The following is a 23,548-nucleotide window of genomic DNA, read 5'->3' as shown; positions in this document are numbered from 1 at the left end:
GCAAATCAACATGTGTTGTCAGTTTTTAACTTCTGTCTGTCATTTATGTGAGGTTTTGTTTTAAAGGGTCAGTTCACCTAAATTAAAAAAAAAAACTTACTTTCTTTCTAATCCCTGGTGGTCACACAGACAGGATTGTTTTAGTTTATTCAGGTTTTGATATAGTTATTTATTTAGCCGTGTTAACATAATTGAATAAATATAGCATTTAAATAATTGAACAGCAGCTTGCCTTTACAGACACAATAACCCACAGACCTTTCAGTGAAGTTTATTCACCAGTTTGAGATCTTTGTCTCATTTGTATTAATGCAGATATAAAACTCTCTTATGTTGGTCTGACATGGTATTTGAAGAAAAATAAAAGTCTGATTTTCCATCTTTTCTTTCTCAATCATCAAAAATCCCAGAATATACGAATATGCAAATGTGTTTCATTTGATAAGTTTAACTGCCAGACACAAGATGTCGCCTCGTCACTGTGAAGAGAATTGGCTTCCAGAATATTTGTAATGTTACAGATCGTGCACCTGTTAAGTCGTCTCTTCAGACAAGCTGATTTGGGTTCTGTTGTTTGTTTGTTTGAAAATAACTTTCGAGAAATTAAAAAAGGCTCCACAACAGATGCTAAATGGACTTCTTTCACTCCCAACTGTACAAAGACAGCAGAGGAAAAAAAAGTATCTCAAACTTACATTTGAATTTCTATATTTCCACATCAAAAGGACAAACTCCATCTGCTGAGAGAAAACAGGTGAAGCGACTGAAAGCAGCAACTTGATCCTTTGTGATGAGACTATTTTGTCAACTATTTTTCAGCGTTTTGAGCAGCACAAATAAAGTCAATATTACAAAAATGTGTTTTTGAGTCGGGGCATTTGAGGCAGACATCTAAAAACACACTGTTAATTTGTGTAAACTGACCCTTTGAAACATGCAGCCATCTGTCGGCCAACACGTACCATGAACTGACTGACAGCTCATCTCTGAAGAGAACTCAGGTTTTTCAGTCAAACTGTGGTTTGGGTGGGATGTAACAATGGGATATGGAGGGAGGAGGGAGTGTTTGCTATAGGTTGAGTAAACAGAAACAGCTATACAACTGTGAAGAGTGGAGAATAGAGAGCTAGAAATCTTCTTAACTGTTCTGCTATCACTCTTGATTGAAAAATTTAAAGCACACACACACACATACATGCTACCATGTGTTGGGTGACGCAGTCTGGAGACGGGACAAAATGAGGACAAGAATAAAGACAAATAAGAATACGGGCGTAGGTGAGAATAAGACGTGTACAATGCTGAAGTTTTAACAGTGGGATCAGCCAGGTTTCCCCAATTCTGTATCTACAGGGCAACATCTGATTGGTTAAGACTGCGAAGAGTCCCCAGCAGGCGTGCAGTGTGATTGGATGAGCGGGAAGGCCACTAACATTTCGACACACACTCCCCATCTTAGATACATAAAAAGTGCAAACTTTCAGTGACACGTGTATTGTGTGTTTCTACACCTGAGCGGAGGTACCTGAAGCAGCTCGGACAGAAAAACGCCAACATGAGGACGCGCACGCTTTTGTCCATCACTCTGCTGGGCCTGCTGCTGTGGGCCTCCTGCATCCAGGCCGACGACACCAACGCCGAGACTGAAAAAGAGACTGAGACACCAGAGGAGACGTTAGAAGAAGACATTTCAGCAAAGACAGGAGAGGAGGAGGAGGAGAAAGATGCACCACAGAAAGAGAAAACAACAGCGATAGAAGAGGAGAAAGACGTGATGGTGCTCCACATCAACAACTTTGACAGAGCTCTCAGAGAGAATCAGTTTTTACTGGTCGAATTCTGTAAGTAGTCGTGAATTTCATGATGAAGAAACTGTAGAATGGTAACGTCACTGTTAATGATGAATACGCTCTTTTGTGTCTCTTGCAAAGATATTTCTGAGACAACACACATTAAGTTTGTGTTGTTTGCTCATGCAGATCACATCAGTGACAACATATGTTGGGCTAAAAATTGACTGTTATTTACCGGTTTTGTAATATAAAATGTGTTCATTCATTCAGGTCCCGAAAAGGAAAAGAGCAAAAGGGGGATGAAGGCTGTATAAAGAGATTCACTGTCTGTGTGTGTGTTTGTGTGTGTGTGTGTGTGTGTGTAGATGCTCCCTGGTGTGGCCACTGTCAACAGCTGGAGCCAATTTACGCCGAGGCTGCTGGGAAGCTGAAGTCGGAGAAATCAGAGATGCGTTTGGCCAAAGTGGACGCCATAGAGGAGAAGGAGCTGGCTAAGGAGTTTAACATCGATAGCTTCCCGACTCTGAAACTGTTCATGAATGGAGATCGCAAGCAGCCCGTTGAATTCACTGGTAAAAACACACACACACGTAATGGAACTACTGGCTACACTGGTCAAAGCTGCAGTCCAGCTCTCAGGTTCACAACCACATGTGCCCACGTCACCTGAAAGTAACCTGCACAGCCACGTCTGAACCGTGTGTGTGTGTGTTTGCCTTACCTGTTCCCTGCTGAACCCGTCTACCATCTTTTTTATGCCTTAGGTTATTTGATTTGGAGCTTTTTTGTGTCTTTTACATGCAAATCCTTTTAACAGCTTTTAAGTAAACCACTGTCATGCCTGTAGCGTCAACCAGAATACACTTCTTTTTTTATTGTAGTTTATCTTAGACTACAGACTGGAAACAGAGAGAAACAGTGACCCCAGCTCTAATCTACCAATCAGCACTGCTAAACTTTACTCATCATCATGCTGTCACATCTACTGAAAGTAAACAATTTACAATGTCGTCCAGAGCCTAACCTGCTGTGAACCAGAGGATGTCAAACTATCAGCCTATATCAAAATGTCCAACTTTTCCTTTCATGCAGTTTTACTCATGTACCTTTAAGCTAGTGCCTTATCAGTAAACCCAAAGTGTGTACAATGCGTACAGTGTTGTGTGTGTGTGTGTGTGTTAACCCTAAATGTTCACAGTTGAATGTGTTGACTGATCTTTCTTTCCTCAGTCTATTTGTCTGAATCACCATATTTTTGCATTGGCGTATTTTATCATGAACTGGTTTTGAGCCACACTGCAACTTTTGTTCTCTGTTGATCTGACATGTCGACGTGTGAAAGCACCTGAAATGACTCTGACCTGACTTCATTTGTTTGTGTTTGTGTGTTTCCAGGTGACAGGACAGTCGAGGGAATTATCGAGTGGATGAAGCGTCAAACAGCTCTGTGACATGTGCTGATGGTCAAGGAGTCAGCGGTTTGGGGCCCCTGGCTGAACTGTTCGACCACAGGGGCCCGAGTCAGGGCCGCAGCCGGCCGATGATCAAGCGCCATCTCCCGCTCAGTTTCTGGACCGAGCCGATCCCCTGCTGCTCTCGGGTCGGTTTCAGTAACACACCCGACGTTGCTCACACGGGCGGCGAGACGCACTCACATGACGGCACGCACACGGACGCTCACACACACCTGCACTACAACCCACTCCCACACGACACACACGGCCTCGACAGCACTCAGCCGGACTTCAGTGACTTGTTGGCGAACTGGGATCCGAACCCGGAGCTCACACACACACTGACAGAGCACACACACATGCAGCATGAAACACGGCAGCCTGCTGAAGAGGACAAATACTTTGTTCATGTTATTTTAAACTTTGATAGATGCTTAAAAAAGGTTAAATAAAATAAAAAAGAAGACACATAAGCAATTCAACATGTGTTGTCAGTTTTTTAACTTCTGTCTGTCATTTATGTGAGGTTTTATTTTAAAGGGTCAGTTCACCTAAATTAAAAAAACATTTCTCTAAAAACACACCGTTTATTTGTGTAAACTGACCCTTTGAAACATGCAGCCATCTGTCGGCCAACACGTACCATGAACTGACTGACAGCTCATCTCTGAAGAGCCCTCAGGCTTTTCAGTTAAAGTGTGGTTTGGGCGGGATGTAACAATGGGATATGGAGGGAGGAGGGAGTGTTTGCTAGAGTGGAGAATAGAGAGCTAGAAATCTTCTTAACTGTTGTGCTATCACTCTTGATTGAAAAATTGAAAGCACACACACACATACATGCTACCATGTGTTGGGTGACGCAGTCTGGAAACTGAGGACAAAATGAGGACAAGAATAAAGACAAATAAGAATACGGGCGTAGGTGAGATTAAGACATGTACAATGCTGAAGTTTTAACAGTGGGATCAGCCAGGTTTCCCCAATTCTGTATCTACAGGGCAACATCTGATTGGTTAAGACTGCGAAGAGTCCCCAGCAGGCGTGCAGTGTGATTGGATGAGCAGGAAGGCCACTAACATTTCGACACACACTCCCCATCTTAGATACATAAAAAGTGCAAACTTTCAGTGACACGTGTATTGTGTGTTTCTACACCTGAGCGGAGGTACCTGAAGCAGCTCGGACAGAAAAACGCCAACATGAGGACGCGCACGCTTTTGTCCATCACTCTGCTGGGCCTGCTGCTGTGGGCCTCCTGCATCCAGGCCGATGACACCGACGCCGAGACTGAAAAAGAGACCGAGACACCAGAGAAGACGTTAAAGGAAGACATTTCAGCAAAGACAGGAGACGAGGAGGAGGAGAAAGATGCACCACAGAAAGAGAAAACAACAGCGATAGAAGAGGAGAAAGACGTGATGGTGCTCCACATCAACAACTTTGAGAGAGCTCTCAGAGAGAATCAGTTTTTACTGGTCGAATTCTGTAAGTAGTCGTGAATTTCATGATGAAGAAACTGTAGAATGATAACGTCACTGTTAATGATGAATACGCTCTTTTGTGTCTCTTACAAAGATATTTCTGAGACAATACACATTAAGTTAGTGTTGTTTGCTCGTGCAGATCACATCAGTGACAACATATGTTGGGCTAAAAATTGACTGTTATTTACCGGTTTTGTAATATAAAATGTGTTCATTCATTCAGGTCCCGAAAAGGAAAAGAGCAAAAGGGGGATGAAGGCTGTATAAAGAGATTCACTGTCTGTGTGTGTGTTTGTGTGTGTGTGTAGATGCTCCCTGGTGTATCTACAGCCAACAGCTGGAGCCAATTTACGCCGAGGCTGCTGGGAAGCTGAAGTCGGAGAAATCAGAGATGCGTTTGGCCAAAGTGGACGCCATAGAGGAGAAGGAGCTGGCTAAGTTGTTTAACATCCAAATCTTCCCGACTCTGAAACTGTTCATGAATAGAGATTGCAAGCAGCCCGTTGACTTCACTGGTAAAAACACACACACATAATGGAACTACTGGCTACACTGGTCAAAGCTGCAGTCCAGCTCTCAGGTTCACAACCACATGTGCCCACGTCATCTGAAAGTAACCTGCACAGCCACGTCTGAACTGTGTGTGTGTGTTTGTGTGTTTGCCTTACGTGTTCCCTGCTGAACCCGTCTACCATCTTTTTTATGCCTTAGGTTATTTGATTTGGAGCTTTTTTGTGTCTTTTACAGGCAAATCCTTTTAACAGCTTTTAAGTAAACCACTGTCATGCCTGTAGCGTCAACCAGAATACACTTCTTTTTTTAATTCTTTTTTTGTAGTTTATCTTAGACTACAGACTGGAAACAGAGAGAAACAGTGACCCCAGCTCTAATCTACCAATCAGCACTGCTAAACTTTACTCATCATCATGCTGTCACATCTACTGAAAATAAACAATTTACAAAGTAGTCCAGAGCCTAACCTGCTGTGAACCAGAGGATGTCAAACTATCAGCCTATATCAAAATGTCCAGCTTTTCTTTTCATGGAGTTTCACGCATGTACCTTCAAGCTAGTGCCTTATCAGTAAACCCAAAGTGTGTACAATGCGTACAGTGTTGTGGGTGTGTGTGTGTGTGTGTGTGTGTTAACCCTAAATGTTCACAGTTGAATGTGTTGACTGATCTTTCTTTCCTCAGTCTATTTGTCTGAATCACCATATTTCTGCATAGGCGTATTTGATCATGAACTGGTTTTGAGCCACACTGCAACTTTTGTTTTCTGTTGATCTGACATGTCGACGTGTGAAAGCACCTGAAATGACTCTGACCTGACTTCATTTGTTTGTGTTTGTGTGTTTCCAGGTGACAGGACAGTCGAGGGAATTATCGAGTGGATGAAGCGTCAAACAGCTCTGTGACTTGTGCTGATGGTCAAGGAGTCAGCGGTTTGGGGCCCCTGGCCGAACTGTTCGACCACAGGGGCCCGAGTCAGGGCCGCAGCCGGCCGATGAACAAGCACCATCTCCCGCTCAGTTTCTTGACCGAGCCGATCCCCTGCTGCTCTCTGGTCGGTTTCAGTAACACACCCGACGTAGCTCACAACGGCGGGGAGACGCACTTTAACTTCTGTCTGTCATTTATGTGAGGTTTTGTTTTAAAGGGTCAGTTCACCAAAATTACATAAACTTTGTTTCTTATCCCTGCTGTTCACACAGACAGGATTATTTTATTTTATTCAGGTTTTGATATTGTTGTTTATTCAGGGTTCGTACACTTTTTTCAAGGTCAAATTCAAGCACTTTTCAAGCACTTTTGAGGGTCATTTTTAAGATTTTCCAGCACCTTAATGCTGGGGTGAAATACGTATCTAAGAGAATATATATACTTGTGATTTTTTTTCTTCACTTTTTATCACAGTTATGTACATTGTTTCATTTTGTAAACATCTAAAATTATATTTTATAATAGCAAAAACTTCAGAAATTAATTATCCAGTCGGATCCCAATTTTTTGAAAGACACAGAGTTATAATGTCAAGCACTTTCACCCTGTTTATTTAGCTGTGTTAACATAATTGAATACAAATAGCATTTAAATAATTGAACAGCAGCTTGCCTTTACAGAAACAATAACCCACAGACCTTTCAGTGAACTTTATTCACCAGTTTGAGATCTTTGTCTCATTTGTATTAATGCAGATATAAAACTCTCTTATGTTGGTCTGACATGGTATTTGAAGAAAAATAAAAGTCTGATTTTCCATCTTTTCTTTCTCAATCATCAAAAATCCCAGAATATACGAATATGCAAATGTGTTTCATTTGATAATTTCAACTGCCAGACACAAGATGTCGCCTCGTCACTGTGAAGAGAATTGGCTTCTAGAATATTTGTAATGTTATGGATCGTGCACCTGTTAAGTCGTCTCTTCAGACAAGCTGATTTGGGTTCTGTCGTTTTTTTGTTTGAAAATAACTTTCAAGAAATTAAAAAAGGCTCCGCAACAGATGCTAAATGGAATTCTTTCACTCCCAACTGTACAAAGACAGCAGAGGAAAAAAAGTATCTCAAACTTACATTTGAATTTCTATATTTCCACATCAAAAGGACAAACTCCATCTGCTGAGGGAAAACAGGTGAAGCGACTGAAAGCAGCAACTTGATCCTTTGTGATGAGACTATTTTGTCAACTATTTTTCAGTGTTTTGGATAGATAGATAGATAGATAGATAGATAGATAGATAGATAGATTATTTTGAATATGTAATAAACAAAATTCTCATACACTAATGGACAGTCATAAAGAAAAAAAGAGAGAAATTAAAAATAAAAATAAAAAAATTTAAAATAACAAAGTAAACATAAACTGAAAACTATAAATTCTGTTTACATATCCGAAAAGGAGTGGGAAGAAGTATAAACTTATTTTATTCCACCCCCTTTTAATAAATAATACCACTGAAATATTTTGCCTTCTATCAATATAATAATAATAACAATAATAATAACTTCCATTTGTCATTCGTCAATTACCTTTGTTCTATATCTAACAAAACATAAATCTATTTCAAAAATATTTATCCTAATAAAATATATTATTCTTTATATTATTACAATATATACCATACACACACATACTGAAGATGACACAGAGTACAATATATATATATATATAAACATACACATACATACATACATACACACAGACCTACACACACACCCATATATATATATATATATGTTTATATACACACATATACATATACATAGATACATACATACATACATACATATGAAATACAGACACATACTGAAGATAACACAAAGATACATAAATAACAAAATAAATAAACAATATACACCCAGTGATAATCAAACACCCTCCTCATTTCTGTATCTTGTAAAAATCATCTCCTTATATATTTTTTTAAACTGGTTTATGTTTGGACATTCCCTGAGCGTCCCCTCCAGACTGATCCATAATTTAATCCCACAAATTGAAATACAAAAAGTTTTTCCTGTTGTGCGTGCCTTCATCATTTTGAATTTAAATTTTCCCCTTAAATCATAACCCCTTTCCCTTCCAGTGAATAGCATCTGAATATTTTCTGGTAGCAGATGACTGTAAGAATAGTGAGTTTGTGTGATCCCTGTATCCTGCCCCATGAATGATCCGTATTGCTTTCTTTTGTAAAATTAGAAGTCGATGTATTGTAGTCATGTAGTTATTGCCCCAAACGTCAACACAGTAAATGAGGTATGGCAGAACTAATGTACAATATAGAGTACGTAGTGATTTATGATCCAGTGCATGTTTTGCTTTATTTAATACTGCGATGCATCTTGACATTTTGGTTTGTACATGTTTAATTTGTGATTTCCAACTAATCTTCTCATCTATGATCACCCCTAAAAATGTGATTTCATTTACTCTTTCAATACTAACCCCATCTAATTGTATCTCTAGTTGTACATTAGCTCTGTGATTGCCAAAAAGTATTATTCTTGTTTTGCTCAGGTTTAATGATGAAGTTTATTTTTGTCCAACCATGCTTTTAATGTATTCAATTCAGTATTAATCACTTCTGTTAAAATTTGTAGATCACTACCAGAACAAAAAATATTTGTGTCATCCGCAAACAAAACCAACTTCAAAACTTTTGATACCTTGCATATATCATTGATATAAAGTATAAAGAGTTTGGGGCCCAACACTGACCCCTGAGGGATGCCACAGGTAATGTCCAAACACTTTGAACAAGCATCACCCAATTTCACAAACTGCTTCCTTTTCGTTAAGTAGCTCTTGATCCACTCTAATGCTTTTCCCCTGATGCCATACCGGTCTAGTTTCTTCAATAATATATCATAGTTTATTGTGTCAAAAGATTTTTTTAGGTCTATGAATATCCCAACTGGATACTCTTTTTGGTCTATTGAATTTGTAATTTCCTCAACTGAATCGATTAATGCCAGTGATGTTGCTCTGTTGGATCTAAATCCATACTGACTTTCAGTGAGTAATCTGTGTTTATTTATGAAACTGTCCAATCGGTTATTGAAAGTTTTTCTAGAATTTTAGAGAATTGAGATAGTAATGACACAGGTCTGTAGTTGGTGAATTGGAGGTATGACCTTTGCTATTTTCATTTTGTCTGGAAATGTACCTGTTTGAAATGATACGTTACAGATGTATGTTTATGGTTTTGAAATCCCCTCAATCACTCTTTTCACAACAGTCATATCAATATCATCACAGTCCTTAGATGTCTTATTTGCACATTTGGTAACAGTATTTATAATTTCTTTCTCATCCACTGCTGTGAGGAACATCGAGCTCAAATTCTGGTCTATTAAACTGTCACTCTGCTCCTCAGATGTTACTGGATCTGGGATTTGTTCTGCTAGGTCAGGTCCAACACTAACAAAGAATGTATTAAAGCTTTTAACTACTTCATTCATATCATCGTTCAGTATGTTCCATATACCTTTAATGTTATTCTTGTTATCATCTAATAGTTTGTTATAGTATTCTTTCCTAGGTATTCTTATGATTTTAGTTAACTTGTTCTTATACTTTTTATATTTATTTTCTGCCTCCTTGGTTCTCTGTCTCATACATTCTCTGTACAGTGTATTTTTCTTTTTGCAGGCATTCTGCAAACCCTTTGTGATCCAAGGATGATCAGCATATTTTGGTTTCCTATTAATTTTTTCTACAGGACAGTTTTTCTCATATAGTATTTTAAATATTTTTAAGAAATCATCATATGCACTATTTATGTTATTGCTATTGTATACAACATCCCAGTTTTGCGCCATTAGGTCATTTCTGAATGCTGTTATTGATACTTCTGTTCTCACTCTCCTATATACAGTTTTATTGTCAGGTAGATTAGTCTTGTAGTCATTGTCATACACTGTAAAAACTGGCAGATGGTCACTGATGAGTAGCCCACTTATTGTATTGTGAACAATGTCATTTGTGAATATATTGTCCATCAGAGTTGCACAGTGGGAAGTTATCCTACTGGGTCTGGTGATTTTGGGTATAGGTTCATACTATATACTGTGTTAATAAAATCATCAGTCATTTTGTGTTTATTTGGATTAAGGAGATCAATATTGAAGTCTCCACAGATGAAAATTGTTTTATGACTCTTATTTGTGAACATTTCCTCCATCCATTCCTTGAACAGCTCAATATTTGAGCCCGGTGTCCTATATATACAACTTATGATTTCTGGTCTATTTTTTCCTTTGCACAGTTCAACTGATATGCATTCAAGCATGTTGTCCACAACCATTGATATACTTTCCAACACCTTGAAGGTAACGTTTCTGTCCACATATATTGCGACTCCTCCTCGACCTTTATTTTGTCGATCCATATGCACAAACTCAAAACCTTCCAATTCAAAGTCCATCCCTTTTTCTGCGTTAATCCATGTTTCAGATATTGCAACAATGTTGCATGATTGTTTAAACTGATTCACGTAGTCCTTGATACTTGCAAAGTTTGCATACAGACTCCTGCTATTAATGTGTAAAATTGATAGTTTTCCATCCTTATTGATTTGGTTATATTGTTCATCAGTGTAATAGCAGCAGTTATTATTGATGGTGTTGAAGAGGTAGTTGTCCGGGTCTATGTCATGTTCCATATCCAATAAATTGTGTTCCGTATATTGAAATGTTTGTAGTTCAGGGTTATCATGATCATTGATCCTCTGTGTTGTGTTACTGTTGTCTCCAGGACTAAATGAGTGAGCTCTTTCAGTGTGCATCATGTTTATGTGTTTGTTACCTTACAGTCCAGTCCAGCCCATGTTGATGATTGGTATTTGTCCAGGTCGTTGATACTTTTAACCATCAGTACTTTTGCCTCTTCCGGCGTTCCGTTTAGTTTAATGAATACTTTGCAGTTTGAAGTCCAGGTATGTTGAATTTTTTTCTGTTTCTTCAGGTAGAGTGCTTGTTTGGCGATGTCTGCGTTGTGTTTGGTCAGGTGCTTGTTGATGTATACGTTTGTCCCTTTTAGTTTCCTCCCCTGTTTCAGCAGTGCAGTCTTGAGCTTTCTATTTACAAACCTCATGATGACAGCTGGTTTTTCTTTGGTGTTTCTTCTGGGCAGAGTATGGCAAGCCTTGATGTTCTCACAGTCCAGCTCTATGCCTCTGGTCTGCAAAAATGCGGCCACCTGTTGTTCAGTGGAGCTAACATCCAGGTCCCCGGACTCTTCCCCGTTGGTGGCGGCCACCGCACGAGCGTAAATAAAATCAATATGACAAAAATGTGTTTTTGAGTCGGGGCATTTGAGGCAGACATCTAAAAACACACCGTTAATTTGTGTAAACTGACCCTTTGAAACATGCAGCCGTCTGTTGGCCAACACGTACCATGAACTGACTGACAGCTCATCTCTGAAGAGCCCTCAGGTTTTTCAGTTAAACTGTGGTTTGGGTGGGATGTAACAATGGGATATGGAGGGAGGAGGGAGTGTTTGCTATAGGTAGAGTAAACAGAAACAGCTATACAACTGTGAAGGGTGGAGAATAGAGAGCTAGAAATCTTCTTAACTGTTGTGCTATCACTCTTTCTAGGTAAATGAGGGTCTGATAAGGCCCATAGAGAGAAGATTGAAAAAATTCAAGCACACACACACACACACAAATACATGCTACCATGTGTTGGGTGACGCAGTCTGGAAACTGAGGACAAAATGAGGACAAGAATAAAGACAAATAAGAATACGGGCGTAGGTGAGATTAAGACGTGTACAAAGCCGAAGTTTTAACAGTGGGATCAGTCAGGTTTCCCCAATTCTGTATCTACAGGGCAACATCTGATTGGTTAAGACTGCGAAGAGTCCCCAGCAGGCGTGCAGTGTGATTGGATGAGCAGGAAGGCCAGTAACATTTCGACACACACTCCCCATCTTAGATACATAAAAAGTGCAAACTTTCAGTGACACATGACACATTGTGTGTTTCTACACCTGAGCGGAGGTACCTGAAGCAGCTCGGACAGACAAACGCCAACATGAGGACGCGCACACTTTTGTCCATCACTCTGCTGGGCCTGCTGCTGTGGGCCTCCTGCATCCAGGCCGATGACACCAACGCCGAGACTGAAAAAGAGACCGAGACACCAGAGGAGACATTAGAAGAAGACATTTCAGCAAAGACAGGAGAGGAGGAGGAGGAGAAAGATGCACCACAGAAAGAGAAAACAACAGAGATAGAAGAGGAGAAAGATGTGATGGTGCTCCACATCAACAACTTTGACAGAGCTCTCAGAGAGAATCAGATTTTACTGGTCGAATTCTGTAAGTAGTCGTGAATTTCATGATGAAGAAACTGTAGAATGGTAACGTCACTGTTAATGATAAATACGCTCGTTTGTGTCTCTTACAAAGATATTTCTGAGACAACACACATTAAGTTTGTGTTGTTTGCTCGTGCAGATCACATCAGTGACAACATATGTTGGGCTAAAAATTGACTGTTATTTACCCGTATTTGTCATATAGAATGTGTTTATTCCTAAAGAAAAAATGCAGATATGATGGAATAACACAAAATCTGAAGCGTAAGATGAACACGAGGGTTTGTTTCTGACTTTGGGGTCACAAATACTAAAACGAAGCTGAAGAAGGCCATTGGATATAACCAAAAGCTTCAGGAAAAGCTCCCAAAGTGGACCTTGACTTCAGAAATTTCTTATCACAGTTTGAATGTAAAATTGTTTCAGTATTTTACCACTGCTTCCTGCTAAACAGCACTGAGGCGTTATCATTTAAATGTGCGCACACGTGGCCTTTGCTGTCCAGATGTTCTCTTGGTCCAACTCTCCCACAGATGACCTCAGCACTGAGAGCGAAGAAGTCCCGAAAAGGAAAAGAGCAAAAGGGGATGAAGGTTGAGCCCAACTGCCACGGCTGCTATCAGCAACTTATTTCCATGTGTATCTTTGCACATGCTGCTGATAGCAACACGAAACTGGCCAGAACAGAGGCCTGTGGACGCTTCAACTCAATCACCTGCGTATAAAGAGATTCACTGTCTGTGTGTGTGTTTGTGTGTGTGTGTGTGTGTAGATGCTCCCTGGTGTGGCCACTGTAAACAGCTGGAGCCAATTTACGCCGAGGCTGCTGGGGAGCTGAAGTCGGAGGAATCAGCAATGCGTTTGGCCAAAGTGGACGTCATAGAGGAGAAGGAGCTGGCTGACGAGTTTAACATCGAAAGCTTCCCGACTCTGAAACTGTTCATGAATGGAGATCGCAAGCAGCCCGTTGACTTCACTGGTAAAAACACACACACACGTAATGGAACTACTGGCTACACTGGACTGTATGTTTGCCTTACCTGTTCCCTGCTGAACCCGTCTACCATCTTTTTTATGCCTTAGGTTATTTGATTTGGAGCTTTTTTTGTGTCTTTTACATGCAAATTGCAAATTATCTTAGACTACAGACTGGAAACAGAGAGAAAAAGTGACCCCAGCTCTAATCTACCAATCAGCACTGCTAAACTTTACTCATCATCATATCACAGGATATACCGGAGGAACGACTTGCTGTCACGTCTACTGAAAATAAACAATTTACAAAGTAGTCTAGAACCTAACCTGCTGTGAACCAGAGGATGTCAAACTATCAGCCTATATCAAAATGTCCAACTTTTTCCTTTCATGCAGTTTTATCACGTATCTTCAAGCTAGTGCCTTATCAGTAAACCCAAAGTGTGTACAATGCGTAGTGTTGTGTGAGTGAGTGTGTGTATGTGTGTTAACTCTAAATGTTCACAGTTGAATGTGTTGACTGATCTTTCATTCCTCAGTCTATTTGTCGGAATCACCATATTTTTGGCGTATTTGATCATGACCTGGTTTTGAGCCACACTGCAACTTTTGTTCTCTTTTGATCTTACATTTCGACGTGTGAAAAGCACCTGAAATGACTCTGACCTGACTTCATTTGTTTGTGTTTGTGTGTTTCCAGGTAAGAGGACGGTCGAGGGAATAATCGAGTGGATGAAGCGTCGTACAGGCCCCGGGGCTCCAGTGCTCGACTCTGCAGACGCTGCAGCTCAGTTCATCGATTCTCATAAGATCGCTGTTGTTGGATTCTTTGATGTATGTCTACCTATTTAACCCATCCTTACTCATATATCATAAAATCACATATCTATATTTCTATCAATACTTTTGATTATTTTTGATTCATATCTATATTAGGATCTGGAGGGCGAGGCAGCCAAGGCGTTCAAGGATGTGTCTTTCGATCTGACTATCTCTGAGTTTGCTGTAACAGCGAGTCCTGAGGTTTTCCAAAAGTATGAAGCAAAAGCCAACACAGTGGTGCTCTTCAAAAAGGTACGAATGTGTTATGATGCTAACAGAAAGGTACAGAGTCCAGTGTTTTATAGAAAAAAAAAAAAAAGGCCAGGCCAAGGCACACGAAGCCATGATGATGTTAGCTTTGCTGCCATCTAGCGCCTTGAGATAGTGCATACAGAAGGCTTATGCTAAAGGACCAAATGTCCCCACAAAAAAAGAGAGGCAAGAATATTTTGCTGATGATGATGTCTTAAAAAAAGGGTTTCTGAATGCCTGTTTCAGTCTGGGTGTCTTGATCCTGTGTAGGAGGGCTGGGGGACTTAAACATGTCTCATAATTCGTGTGGTTCTACACCCTATTTATTGGTTGTTTTTCACCCTGGCCCATTACTGGATCAGATATTCAGCATTTATTTTAATATCTGAGCCTAGAAAATAAATTCATTAAATATGTGCTACTTTGGCTCTGATGCAGCATATAATCTGCACAGTAACTAGTAATTTACGCTATGGGACAAATGCATTGGATTAAAAAGTGTAAGTATAAAGTAGCAGAAAATGGACACAAGTGCCTCATAATTATACCTGAGTAGAGTATACATACATTCCTTACCTGTGTGTGTTTGTCTAGTTTGATGACGGCAGAGCAGACTTTGTGTTAGAAGATGGGACGCTGGACAAAAAACAGGTCACCACATTCATCAAGGAGAACAGCCTCGAGCTGATCATCCCATTCAACGAGGAGGTAACAAACAAACACACAAGCAAACATACACGTGTTCACAAAATTAAAATAGCATGGAAAGTGATATTAAAGTGACATTGTGTGTGTGTTTTCAGACCGCAGATATGATCTTCAGCTCCAGCGTCCACATGCACAGCCTGCTGTTCATCAACTCCTCTGTGGAGAGTCAGACAGCCCTGGTGGACGAATGCAGGACTGTTGCCAAGGAGTTCAAGGGCAAGGTAACAGTCTGGTGTGTGTGTGTGTGTGTGTGTGTGTGTGTGTGTGTGTGTGTGTGTGTGTGTGTGTGTCTTCAAGAGAAGGTCAGTGAGACAGAGACATAAAACTTCATCTAACCATTATTGTCGTTTTATGTCTCGTTTGTGTGTTCTATGTAGATGCTGTTTGTCGTGATCGACGTGACAGGATCCATTTCTCATGTGCTGAATTACTTTGGCGTGTCTGCAAGCGACGCACCCACCGTGCGCATCATCGACATGGACACAGGAAAGAAGTTCACCATCACTGCTGCGGATCTCACAGCAGATTCCCTGGCACAGCTGTGCCAGGAAGTTTTGGATGGCTCTGCCAAGGTAACACACACACACACACACACACACACACACACACACACACACACCAAATATTCAGACATACAGCAGCATTAAACCTACTAACTTGTCTTTTTTTGTGGTGCAGCCCTATTATCGCTCTGAGGAGATCCCAGAGGACTGGAATAAGGGACCAGTCAAAGTCCTGGTGGGGAAGAATTTCGAGTCTGTTGCTTTGGACCCGACCAAAAACGTCTTTGTGGAGTTCTGTAAGTCAGTTTGCCCGTCATCCTCAAACTGTAGTGACATCAGCTCGTCCTTTATCATCAAACACAGTCAAGTGGTTAATTTTGAACTTCCTGTCTTAATTTTCAAACAATTTCACAACATAAACTGATTAGCTTTTGTCCTGAATGATGTGTTGAGTCAATGTCTTCTGTAAGCAGATTGTAACGTGACGATCTTCCCCGTCACTCTTGGTTGCCTAAACAAGCATGTGGATGATTTATTTAAGTTGTTTTGCGAAGGACTCAGGTTGGATTTTCCGTGACAGTCTAAAGGATGTACTGTTTCTCAGTGCCTCTCACTGTTCTGCTAACAGAAAGCAACAGTAGAAATGGAGTCTGCATTAACCAACAACTGGCTATTCAACACAACATAGAAGTTCCACAGAGCCCCTTTAATCTTCAGTTTAGCTTCCAGCACCAATGGTCACATTAAGAATTGTTACGAGGAAATGTTTGAGGCTTTAATACAGCAGGTTTCTCTCTGCCTCTTCCCTGTACTTCTTCAGTTCAGATCCCAGCAGCTCCTCAAAGATCTTCATTTTCTTGACCTATCAGCATCTCCATTTTTTGTAAATGTGGAATGTGCACATACAGGCAAAAACCCAGTGCGTGGGACCCCTGCAAAGCATCGCTCGGTCAATTGTCTGGTTGGTCCGACCCGCTTCTCTTGTCAAGCACTGAGCACAGCGTTAGTTTGAGTTCATTCCCCTTGGCAAACAGACGCAGACAAAAACTAATCCGAAATACTTCAGGGATGAGGGTTATTATTTATTTTGTCCATCACAGTCTCAACAAAAAGTTTCTCTCTGCCTTCATCAGCAGCAACCCGCTCTCACCATCTCTCCAGGGCCTGTTCTCAGACAGGCTTATATTATGTAAGCCTTCATGAACCTTGGCAGCCACTCAAAACAGACACATGGCATCCAGTGACAGCGACAACTGCACATTAAAATATCCACCAAAAATGTACAAACGGGTGTATTGTGCAGAGTGGGAACTCTTCTCAACATTTGTTAAAATATTACAATGGAATATTTTGCAGGAAGCGTAAATCAATGAATTGAACTCCATTTAATATCGTCTCAAGAAAAATGATACAAATTACTGATTCCTGTTTGAATTGTGAATCAGGTTTTATTTTACATTAATTGTGTTGGTAGTCAAACAGGAAATACTGATATTGCCAGTTTTCAACTTACAAATATTGTTAATATCAACATTTACATCATAATTATGACTAGTCACTAAAAATATAAAAGTATTTAAAAGCAAATAAACATAAATGCCCCATCAGCCACAGGCCATCATTCAATCACCATCATGTTACTGTACAAAGAAGTGGTGAACCCAAAGGTCCGGTATACATCAGAAACCTGGACGACATACCGATGACATCTGAACACAATTGAAAAGTTCCATCAACACTTCCTTTGAAACATCTTTAAAACCAGCTGGGAAGACAGAAGAACGAACGTCAGCACAATGAATGATGTGATAACAACAAGCATTGAAGCTTACATATCGTCAAAAAACAAACTAAGACGGACGAATGACGAATGTCTGTCAAAACAAATCTTCTATTCCCAGCTGATGGAAGGAAAATGGAAAAGAGGCAACAATGGAAGAGTTTCAAAGACATCTCAGCCAAAATGAAGAAAGGTAACTCTGACATCAGCAACTGAGAAATCTGAAGAGGAACATTTTGAAGCCAACAGATGCCAGAATCACAAAAATAACCAAACCCCAATCCTCCATCTGGACCTACAGTACGTGTCCCAAATGCTGAAGAGTTTTCAAAGCCAAGATTGAACTTATGAGCCATTAAGCAAATCGAACAAACCATCATCCTTAGCCATGAGGCCCAGCCACAAAGATTGTGTTACATTTAACATGATCAACTTTAACAATCATACAACCATCGATCTATATTAGAAGAACAACAAAGTTAAACGGCAGTGAGACAGTTTCAATCTCCTGTATTGAGTAAGGAGCAGACATGTTATTATTGCGCTTTCTCCTCCTGACAGTGTTGTTTGATTGTCTGTGTAGATGCTCCATGGTGTGGACACTGTAAGGAACTGGCCCCCATCTGGGAGCAGCTGGCTGAAAAGTACGCAGACAATGATGACATCATCATAGCTAAGATGGACTCCACAGCGAATGAGGTGGAGTCTGTTACTGTCTCGGGATTCCCGACACTTAAATATTTCCCAGCTGGTGGCAAAGAGGTACATACACTCACACGTGTTGCCTTTACATATTCATTATTCAACACTTCCAGATCGCCATCAAATTGTCTTTTTCTCTCCGTCTCTTCCTTTGTTGTCCTGCAGGTGCTCGACTACACTTGGAAGAGGGATCTGGAGACCTTCTCTAAGTTCCTGGATGCTGGAGGAGAGATGCCTAAGGAGGAAATGAAGGAGGATCACGAGGATGATGAGGATGATGAGGATGATGAGGATGACGAGGAAGACGAGGATGACGAGGAGGACGAGGAGGACGAGGAGGACAGTGACTGGGCTGGTGACGACAGCAAGGTTTGTGCGGTTTTTTCGCTGCTATATTTTGTCATAAATATAAATCTACTCCGCTCGTCACTCGCCCATTTAAATTGTTCGCTCTTTCAGGAGACTGATGAGCCTGCAGAGGTACCAACCAACACATCATCTAAAGATGAGCTGTGATGTCACTTTGGTTTCTGGCCAATCAGGATCAACTTAGCGTCTTCCAATTTTTATTAATATGCTTAATTCATGTTACAAACCTGAAATGTTCTGTACTCATAACTGTTTATATTTGATATTTGATTTGATGCAAATTAGATTTTCTATCATTATGGTCCTTGCGGACAAATTTAACTTATTTTCATTTAATTTCTCTAACTGTCTCATGGATTTACATTTGCCATCTTAGACTCTTACTGACTTTTCCAGTGTGATAAAAAACAAATAAAACAAATAATTGTATCATAAAAGATGTGTGTGATTTATTAAATCAGCCAACATGCTTATGATACATTTGCCATAAAAATCGACATAATCATAATTTATGTGAGAACAGAAGATTAATTTAGATAATTGATAACTGATTAAAGATTAAATTATGCAGAAAAGGAAGCACTTTGTTGTTTTAATGGTAGAGAGAATTGAAGAATTGGCAGTGAAGCTAAGAAAGAAAGAATTGTACGCTGTGGTGTCTCTCATTTCTACTGTAAGTGAAATCGACATTGTTGGAATCAAAGGCTGTGCTGTATTTTCTATGAACATCCTCACATTGATACCACTCTACATACAAATATTCCATCTTTTGATGTGATTTGAGTTCCAACCCATAACCACAATTCCAATCTTTCTACTTTCCGATCTCAACTACACACCTTTCATGGCTGCATTTCACACAGTTGCAACACTATCACACTGCCAATAAAATCAGACGGACAGTTGCCGCTACAACCGGTGCCTCCAGGAACACATTTTGTCATGATGACACACACAGTCACAAGGTGAAAACATTACCTACTGACACTGTTACAGCTGAGAACCATTCACCACCACCAGCACTATACAGTTTTATATCTGTAGTTGTAAGGAGAGTTGACACTAAATTCAAACCTATGTTGCCGATCTATTAGCATTATATGCTACGCTAGGCATTATCTACAGAGCATAATGAAACCAAGCGCACTCCACTGTAGGGCTGTAAATCTTTCAAAGTTGGCAACAGTCCTGTGACATTCCAATGTGTTTTGCTGTGTCATTCACCTCTTCTAGCAGAGGGGGGGGGAAGAGATGAGTGATAGCCGGAGTCCTCAAGGGGGTTTCCAAAGGATCCCCAGCAAAAAGTGGACTAACGTATTTTTTCTCCATGATTCCAACGTAACACTATGGCAGAATGTAATGAATGACTGTTCTGATCATGGGTTTCATGCACTAGCTGAAATAAAACATCTAAAAGCAAAATTCTTATGAGACGGGGGACCATAAACAAAAGGGTGTCGATGGTTTTAATTTTGCTGTAGTTTGGTTTTGTTGGACAATCACCGTCTATGGGTTATTTAGGAGCATGATTTAAAAATTATTTAAAAAGATGCAAGAGTTAATAACTTTACAAAGTTTACAAAGTCTTAACTTTAAATACCCTGGTGATTACTTTATATCTAAGTCACATTATATCACAATAAAAAACTCAGACAATAACTAAATGTCTAGCCAACAGTTACAGCATAGTTAACCAGTCACTATTTTCACATTAACAAACTTGATTCTTTTTTTTTTTTTTCTTGATATATAAAAGAATGTGTGTATGCTCAACAAATATTACAGCTATTATGATACATAGTGTTGGTAATAAATACTGCTGTACTATAAACAAGTGCCAACAGAGAATGAGTTGGCATTTTGGAAACAGTTGACTATAAAAACTGAGTGCGGTGAGTTTTAACAAGGTAAACAGGTATAGAGGGTTGGTCAGTCTGTGGGAAACAAAATGTTTCTAATTCCAGAGGAGAACAGGTTCAACAGGCTGTGATGTCACAACTGTCACCAACATGGTACGTGTTTCCTCCAGCCAGCCGAGTTTCCTCGTTCGTCTAAGGTAAGACTACTGCTCTGATATATCGCACACATCACACTGTTTAATTAGTGAAGGAGGACACGTACTACTCTTTGCAGGCTGTGTTTGGAGTTTGTTCATGCCGGAGGCAGGTCTGTGCCCATTTTGATCCGACAATAGGGCTTAGATGTATCTTGTTTACATAAGAGAAGAGTCCCATGTGAGCTAGAGTTACTTGGCTGTGTTTAAGGGCTGACACAGTTGGTTTTAGGTGACATGCTGACATGAAAATGCATGTTGTGGACGAATCAGACCCCTCAGCTTTGCGTCGGGGTCTGGTTCATCCTGTCGGGACTTATTTTCCCGATAGTGACCGCCGTTCTATACATTATCCCTTACATAATTCAGAGTGCTTATTCAATTTCTAATTCAATTGAGAATAAACCAGTATCAAAGTGTTTAAGTGTTAAACTGAAGAAATATGCAGAAAACCTACTATACTGCAACACAGGAGTGAGTGTGTGTTATTTGACACTGTCACTTTAAACCTAAGCCGCTCTGCTGAAAAAAATCAGACTGACGATCTCCAACATAGCTCTCTATTGTCTGATCTGTAGTAGAGGCGGAATGAGATCATACCAGTAACTCCCACAACACGATCAGAGCTGCAGCAGAGCGAACATGACACAGTCTGAAGAACAGAGAGACTCACTGCTTCACCTAAGTTCAGCGCCCTAATACACACTGGGCTGATAGTAAAGAAGCAGTGTTGCCAGTTAGAGATTGTAGTGAAAATACAACTGGAAGTGCCCCGAAGTAGTATACAGATCCTTCAATTCAGCAAAAGCACTACACAGCTCCACAAGCAGGGGCGTCGCTAGGACTGCAAAACATCCAGGGCCTTAGCCCCGCAGGACAGTGTTGCCTCAGTTACCTTCAAAAAGTAAACTGATTACTGATTACAGCTTTAAATAGTAACTTAGTTACTTTACTGATCACTTGTTTTTAAAAGTAACTATGTTAGATTACAAGTTACTTTATTAGTTACATTCAGCAGCAGCCGACATCACCCCAGCCACCTCAACATAAAAATGACAACCGGTTTAGCCAATACTCACATTATTGGAAGTGCATTTTTAACAGTAACGCCAAGCACGGCATTGATAGTAGTAGGGATCTTGTACATTATGGCACAAAACGAGGGCGAGTCAACCATGTTTAAGGGCAGCATTTCCTCTACAACATACCGCCTGACCAACTTCTTCAACTTTTCCCCACTTAATTGTTTTGTACCGAAGTCCAGCTTTTGCGTTTGGGTGGTGGTGGACCTCCTGCAGAAGTCAAGGCCGTGGCTTTGCTCACAGCTCTCTGCTTAACACCACCTGGTGGGACTTGCTCTGTGAACCTAACTGTGCTGTGCTGCGACTCCAAATGTTTGCTCAAAATTGACTTTGTGTTTTTGAAGCTTGATACTACTTTGTCACCAGCACAGAGTGTACAACGAACCTTAATCTTGTCATCTTTAGCTGACACAGACTCAAAATAATGACTGTATTTCCAGCTAGAAAATGCGCATCTCTCTCCTCCATCCATTGTTGTTTGTGTCGCTGCGTGGTGTTACACGCGAGTTGTCCTCATGCTGAAAACGTGACCTGTTGCAGAGGTGAGTTCACTCCCCGAGATGCAAGAAGAAAGCAAAAATATATATTTTTACTAAGTAAAATGACAAAAATAATAGTAACGCAGAGTGACTTGAATAAGTAACTTTAATCTGATTACTGGTTTGGAAATATTCATGTGTAATGTGTACGTTAAAAATATTATAGCCTGTAATAAGACCTGTGCTGTGTGCATAGACTATTAGAGCAGGTAGAACATTCCCTATTATAATTTCTTCACTTCATTGTCTATCTGCATTAGGCCTACAGTAGACTTTGTAGGGTATTTAGAGAAAAAAAACGTCAGTTAACAGAGACTACACACTCAGACTACACCCACGACCACAATTCAATTTTTCACGAACCTGAGCTGATGGAAATACTATCAGGGGCTGGGGGAGATGATGTCTCACTCTTCACGTCTTCTTGCTATGGCTGCTACTTTTTTTTTCCAAAGAACCTCCATATATCCAGAATAACTAACTACTATAAACGCTGCAATGGTACTAAACAGTAGGCTAATAGATGGGATCTGGTAATATCAGTGATGCATAGAGAGGGAGCTTAGCTTCTGCGCAATTTGTGCCAGATGACAATCTTGCATTTGTGGCTGCTGGCCGTTCGATATGCAAACATATAAAAACCTCTGTGGCTAGTTTCATCATTAGGCAATTACATTTGATTTTTTTGATTTTTTTTAAAGGCACAGAGATCCGGGGCTATTCCCCAAACATGTGAATGCCTAGGTCTATCAACATGCCTGTCCACAAGTTGAAGTCCTATATTCAAAAACATGTCAAACTATGTTAATGTAGTAAAAGTACACATTATACAGTCAGAGGTTTCTGTCAGTGTTTGACTGGATTATTATACTGCTGCATTAATGTGCACAGTGCTTTTTCTGTTGTAGATGTTTAAGGTTGAGCTTATTTGAACATCTTTATTTAATATTTAACTGCAATGACTTGCATACTTGCATCATACTAGTTAAGATCATTCTAAAAAGTAATTTTTAGTTCTATTTAGTTGAAGAAGTAGGAGATTTTTCTCAGCCCATAAATAAATATTAAATTCTTAGGGTTATCAGAAAAAATCAGGATCACCGAATTTGGAGATTCATACATTTCACAGTACAGGAAGGTTATAAAAAAAACATCATCTTGATGTCTTCATCATTGGAAGAGTCAGGAGCAAAATCGATTATCAAC

At 40.1% G+C, this 23,548-nt stretch overlaps 3 protein-coding genes across 3 annotated transcripts; all 3 read left to right on the top strand.

The window, feature by feature from the left end:
* The first annotated feature begins 1,484 nt into the window (after positions 1-1,484).
* LOC115583350 (protein disulfide-isomerase-like) lies at positions 1,485-3,729 on the top strand. Its single transcript, XM_030420097.1, has 3 exons — positions 1,485-1,841; positions 2,159-2,365; positions 3,189-3,729. Exons 1-3 carry the CDS (start codon positions 1,556-1,558, stop codon positions 3,242-3,244), a joined length of 549 nt encoding a protein of 182 aa, XP_030275957.1. The 5' UTR covers positions 1,485-1,555; the 3' UTR covers positions 3,245-3,729.
* Positions 3,730-4,386: 657 nt separating this feature from the next.
* Positions 4,387-6,545, top strand: LOC115583394 (protein disulfide-isomerase-like). The gene is made up of 3 exons (XM_030420218.1): positions 4,387-4,732; positions 5,040-5,246; positions 6,093-6,545. The coding sequence occupies exons 1-3, from the start codon at positions 4,447-4,449 to the stop codon at positions 6,146-6,148; spliced, it is 549 nt and encodes a 182-aa protein (XP_030276078.1). The 5' UTR covers positions 4,387-4,446; the 3' UTR covers positions 6,149-6,545.
* Positions 6,546-12,212: 5,667 nt separating this feature from the next.
* Positions 12,213-19,105, top strand: LOC115582785 (protein disulfide-isomerase-like). The gene is made up of 11 exons (XM_030419029.1): positions 12,213-12,558; positions 13,330-13,536; positions 14,233-14,366; positions 14,469-14,606; positions 15,201-15,314; positions 15,410-15,535; positions 15,692-15,886; positions 15,993-16,113; positions 18,181-18,359; positions 18,465-18,668; positions 18,759-19,105. The coding sequence occupies exons 1-11, from the start codon at positions 12,273-12,275 to the stop codon at positions 18,813-18,815; spliced, it is 1,761 nt and encodes a 586-aa protein (XP_030274889.1). The 5' UTR covers positions 12,213-12,272; the 3' UTR covers positions 18,816-19,105.
* Positions 19,106-23,548: the final 4,443 nt, after the last annotated feature.

Source organism: Sparus aurata, chromosome 1 (genome assembly GCF_900880675.1).
Source record: "Sparus aurata chromosome 1, fSpaAur1.1, whole genome shotgun sequence".
Taxonomy (NCBI): domain Eukaryota; kingdom Metazoa; phylum Chordata; class Actinopteri; order Spariformes; family Sparidae; genus Sparus; species Sparus aurata.
This window is presented reverse-complemented; position numbering and strand designations above follow the sequence as displayed.

Excerpts from the sequence above, each read along its gene's own strand:
- LOC115583350 (XM_030420097.1), top strand. The coding sequence starts at position 1,556 with ATGAGGACGCGCACGCTTTTGTCCATCACTCTGCTGGGCCTGCTGCTG. Across the intron at positions 1,842-2,158 it reads GTTTTTACTGGTCGAATTCT|ATGCTCCCTGGTGTGGCCAC; the intron begins GTAAGTAGTCGT and ends GTGTGTGTGTAG. Across the intron at positions 2,366-3,188 it reads GCAGCCCGTTGAATTCACTG|GTGACAGGACAGTCGAGGGA; the intron begins GTAAAAACACAC and ends GTGTGTTTCCAG.
- LOC115583394 (XM_030420218.1), top strand. The coding sequence starts at position 4,447 with ATGAGGACGCGCACGCTTTTGTCCATCACTCTGCTGGGCCTGCTGCTG. Across the intron at positions 4,733-5,039 it reads GTTTTTACTGGTCGAATTCT|ATGCTCCCTGGTGTATCTAC; the intron begins GTAAGTAGTCGT and ends GTGTGTGTGTAG. Across the intron at positions 5,247-6,092 it reads GCAGCCCGTTGACTTCACTG|GTGACAGGACAGTCGAGGGA; the intron begins GTAAAAACACAC and ends GTGTGTTTCCAG.
- LOC115582785 (XM_030419029.1), top strand. The coding sequence starts at position 12,273 with ATGAGGACGCGCACACTTTTGTCCATCACTCTGCTGGGCCTGCTGCTG. Across the intron at positions 14,607-15,200 it reads CAGTGGTGCTCTTCAAAAAG|TTTGATGACGGCAGAGCAGA; the intron begins GTACGAATGTGT and ends GTGTTTGTCTAG. Across the intron at positions 18,360-18,464 it reads TCCCAGCTGGTGGCAAAGAG|GTGCTCGACTACACTTGGAA; the intron begins GTACATACACTC and ends GTTGTCCTGCAG.